This window comes from Electrophorus electricus, chromosome 13 (genome assembly GCF_041902795.1).
Source record: "Electrophorus electricus isolate QZ-2024a chromosome 13, ASM4190279v1, whole genome shotgun sequence".
In the NCBI taxonomy this organism is placed as follows: Eukaryota; Metazoa; Chordata; class Actinopteri; order Gymnotiformes; family Gymnotidae; genus Electrophorus; species Electrophorus electricus.
The window spans coordinates 17,708,441-17,712,500 of record NC_137509.1 but is presented as its reverse complement, the minus strand read 5'-3'; the positions used below and the strand labels follow the sequence as shown (position 1 = coordinate 17,712,500).

The 4,060-nt window shown below is 40.0% G+C and overlaps 1 protein-coding gene across 3 annotated transcripts in view; it reads left to right on the top strand.

The window, feature by feature from the left end:
* The window catches only part of plxdc2b (plexin domain containing 2b), a 73,211-nt gene extending 69,606 nt beyond the window's left edge, over window positions 1–3,605 (top strand). For all 3 annotated transcript variants that reach the window (XM_035520031.2, XM_081695091.1, XM_081695092.1), the window contains exons 13-14: window positions 624–784; window positions 1,257–3,605. In XM_035520031.2, coding sequence (XP_035375924.2) covers window positions 624–784; window positions 1,257–1,373 — 278 coding nt within the window. In that variant the 3' untranslated portion in view covers window positions 1,374–3,605. The remainder of the gene's footprint in view (window positions 1–623; window positions 785–1,256) is intronic.
* Window positions 3,606–4,060: the final 455 nt, after the last annotated feature.

Sequence of the window (4,060 nt, the reverse complement as noted above, 5' to 3'; positions counted from 1 at the left end):
ACATTCCACATTTTGTGTTTGTAAACAGTATTTTTGTACACACTTTTGTACTTTGTACTTTTCATTTGGTGCAAAACACTGTTTCTCCTTGTGGAGAGGTTATAGGTGGCAGACAATCCGACCAGCAATGACCTAAAAGACAAAACAGATCAGACTGTACCACAGCAGCCTGACCAGCAGTCTGCTCATTAGACAAATAATCAGTTCACGACGGCTAGACACTGCCCCCTTGTGTTTAAAAGGAAAATTGCATAGCACAAAAAGAACGCTGTTTTAAATAGATTGAGGTTAATATAATTAATAGGTAACTTACTGTACAGATGAAGAAGGCTCTTGACAGGTTGTGTGTGTGTGTGTGTGTGTGTGTGTGTGAGAGAGAGAGAGAGAGAGAGAGAGAGAGAGAGAGAGAGAGAAACAAAGTGAAGGATAAATGTATGTAAATTACGAGTGGAGATATTAATGTACATAATGATGTTTAAATGCCAAACATGCATTATGCATTGTGTTTTGATGCTCTGATATTGCATTACAGTTGTTTATGTGTGTGTGTGTGTGTGTGTGTGTGTGTGTGTGTGTGTGTGTGTGTGTGTGTGTGTGTGTGTGTGTGTGTGTTTGTTTTCCAGCGACAGCAGCAGAAAGCACAGCTGAACGCACCACACAGTCCCTCCACACAGGTCTGATCCTGGGCGTGCTCTTGCTCATGTTGGTGATGGCAGCTGTCGTCCTGGTAACCATCTACATCTACCACCACCCCAGCTCCACAGCCAGCATTTTCTTCATTGAGGTGTGTGGGAGTCTGTGTCTATGGTTCCTTATAAGTGTTTATGTCCCTTTAAAGCTTATCTAAAGGGATGAAATAAGTGAATTCCATAAAATTATGATTTTGAGAGTTTAGGGGTAAATAAACATAGGTTTGTGATGGGTCTTAAGCCACTTCAGAACAATGTGAAAGACCTCGGGGTCGTTTGAAAACAACATGGCTGCTGTGTTGAGGGAAACATCTAAACGCCTGTACCAGTGCCAGCTGAGCACTTTAGCAACAGGAAGTGACTTGGATTGGAGCAGTTGAGGTCATTCACCTCGAGGGAGGCAGCCAGAGAATCTAGATCTCAACACTTATGTGTGTGCTTCACGCTAAGACAACACACAGTGTTTACGCGCAACATATACAAAAGGGACAGTTTTTTGAAGAAAGCGAAGTTGGTAGTGCTATGTACTTGAGATGGTGTTTAAAAGCTCTTTCTGTGGTTTTGTAGCGACGACCTAGCCGGTGGCCCGCGATGAAGTTCCGTCGCGGCTCAGGTCATCCGGCGTACGCCGAAGTCGAACCCGTCTACGAGAAAGAGGGCTTCATTGAGTCTGAGCAGTGTTGAGGTCATGCCCTTTGACTCTGCGACGTCATTCGCCGCCCTGCTCCTTCCTCACGTTTGCTCACCCACGTAACAACTTAAAATTTTCAGTTTCAGCTTCCCTCCAAATATGAAACAAGCAAGTACGGACCTGATGTGGCTCCCAAGAATAACAGAAACGAGTAGCACGGATTAAGATTTCTGCTGCTCTGTGATGAAATGAGACACAAGAAGAGACAACCGCAAATGCCCTGACTCTGGATCAGCTGGAGGAGGACTGGCCCTTGTTTATGAACCACAGGCAGATCTCCAAGACCTGACATAGGAACAGCACTCAAATCCTTGCGCACACTAGGACAGATTTTGACCTCAGAGACCGGTAAAAGGTTCACTTTCGGAATGGACGCGTTCTTTCCTTTCACCACAAAGGAAACTATTGCATAACAACGTCCAAAAAATGCTTTAAAACAAAGTCAAAGATGTACATCTCCGGTTTATGTTCAGGAGAGCGTATATAATTTCTGTGTTGTTTATAATACTTTCTCCTTATTTTTCAGTTTGGATCCAACAGTTTGGAGAACTGGCTATGAGCCCTTTAGTACCTCTGCTTCAATATTTCACGCAACTGCATATAAACCATGTTCTTGCAGTTTCTGATACAATTGGGAAAGGTTTGCCTGCTGTAACCAGCCTTGCTGACAGTATCGTTGAACCTTTTTTATGCCTAGAACTGTATTTGACATTTTTTGCACAGACCCTTTTGATGCACATGTATTATTTTTCCAGTTTCGGGTGTTTCTTGTGTTCCTAATGCGGTCAGGTGCTTTGTGACGCTGTGCATCTTTGTGTCCCGTATGTATGTAAATGGGTGTGAGGCTCTGTTTGGATGGGTTTCCTTTCTGAATATTTCTTTTTTGAATATTTTGACCAACTGGTGTAATATTTCTGATGACACACTGACTGCAACTTTTTACATCTTACTCCAAAATTACCAGTTTTACAATATTCATTTTGCCAGTTTCGTATTCATATTCGAAAGCTGCGAGATGTCTTAAGATACAGATGCACCAGTGTAGTTGACACAACTTAAATGAGAATATATCTTTGATATATTTCCATATGTACTTACATATATACATATATTAGCCTGCCAGTGTTTAAACATTACTTTTCTAAATTCAAAATGTTTTACCATGCAAGTGAAACATTTTTTGGGAAACTAAAATATTGCAAAATATCATAAAAAATTCATCCTGCTATTCATGTAGACTTTGTTTATTCTAAGGCACAAAAGAATACAGATTTTCTTTCCAATATTTTCTGTAGTCATATTAATACTATTATATATCGTTATTCACTGACAGTTTGGTATGCCTCATTGCATTCATGTAATCAACTGTTATCATAATACATATTCCTAGTTCTTGTTTTGGTATTATCAAGACCAACGACGCCTATGGTATCACTGCGTTAGAACTACTGTTCCTTGTCTATTTCTTTGACACATACATACACATAGATTATTTCCAACACTTAGACAAAACAGATAGGCTTCTAAAACTATTCAACTGATGCCCACAGACGTGGTACGAGGTTGTTTATTTTACTTGTATGAGAAGATAGCAGGGACCGTGTTCACTCAGCAGTTTAGCTCCACAAAACATGAGCTTTTATGACATCAACACCTTAAACGTCTCTATTTTGATTGAATTGTTTAAACCACTGCTAAAATTGTCAACAACAAGCATAGACACCAGAGGGAATTGTGTGCATTTTGTCCTTTATGTGATTAAGTAATATTTATAAGCCAGCAGGATACACAGCTTTGTTTTCTGCTTTTGGATTTGTTACTGTTCTGTTTTGCTTGTTTTAAATTGTTTTGTTATGTTTCATTTATCACCTGTGTCACTGGACTCATCTGACTAATTTCACTTGACCTGATCTCTGTGAGGAGGTGTGGGTGTGGGTGTGGGTGGGTGTGTGTGGGTGCGCATGTTTGCTCACACACATAACATTAAATCCTTAAATGGAAGATTATTTTGTTAAATAATGACAAAAATCAGACAGATGAGGACAGTTTTTCGTTCGACGGCAGATTACTCAAAATGGTGGCACTTCTGGGTTTTAGATAATCATGACATGCGTGACACGACCCGCTGAGAGCCGCTAAAAGACACGACGCTGTAGCTCCGCGTGCTCCTCTGTAACTACTGTCATTTTGATTACATTTTAAAAGAATAAAGTTGTTTAAACCAGCATGCTCTTCCCTCAATTTGTAATATACTGTTACATAGACACTGTAGCTATGAATCTGGATACACAGACAGGACTCAGAGGAATGCAGTAGACTATGAGCTGCCGAACGTACCACAGACTGTGTATGGTGAACACCGAAAAAAGACACACACAATAATCCTGTATTATTCTTCCAAATGCAATAGTCCAGGACTGACAGAAGTGTGTGAACCACATCTATTCACTGATGCATTATAATATATTGTATATAGTATTAGGAATTACATATTGGTATGAACTTTATGCCATTTGGTGTCAAAGTGTATTTATGTAGCACTGGAACACAGCAATTCAGAACTGCCCCTGCTCTACCCTACATTACACACCTGATGATGGAAATGAAAACATGATGAAGAAAATGAATTTTTTAAACTAGTGGAAATGCTAAGTAAACAGCATTGTGGTTTTTCATGACT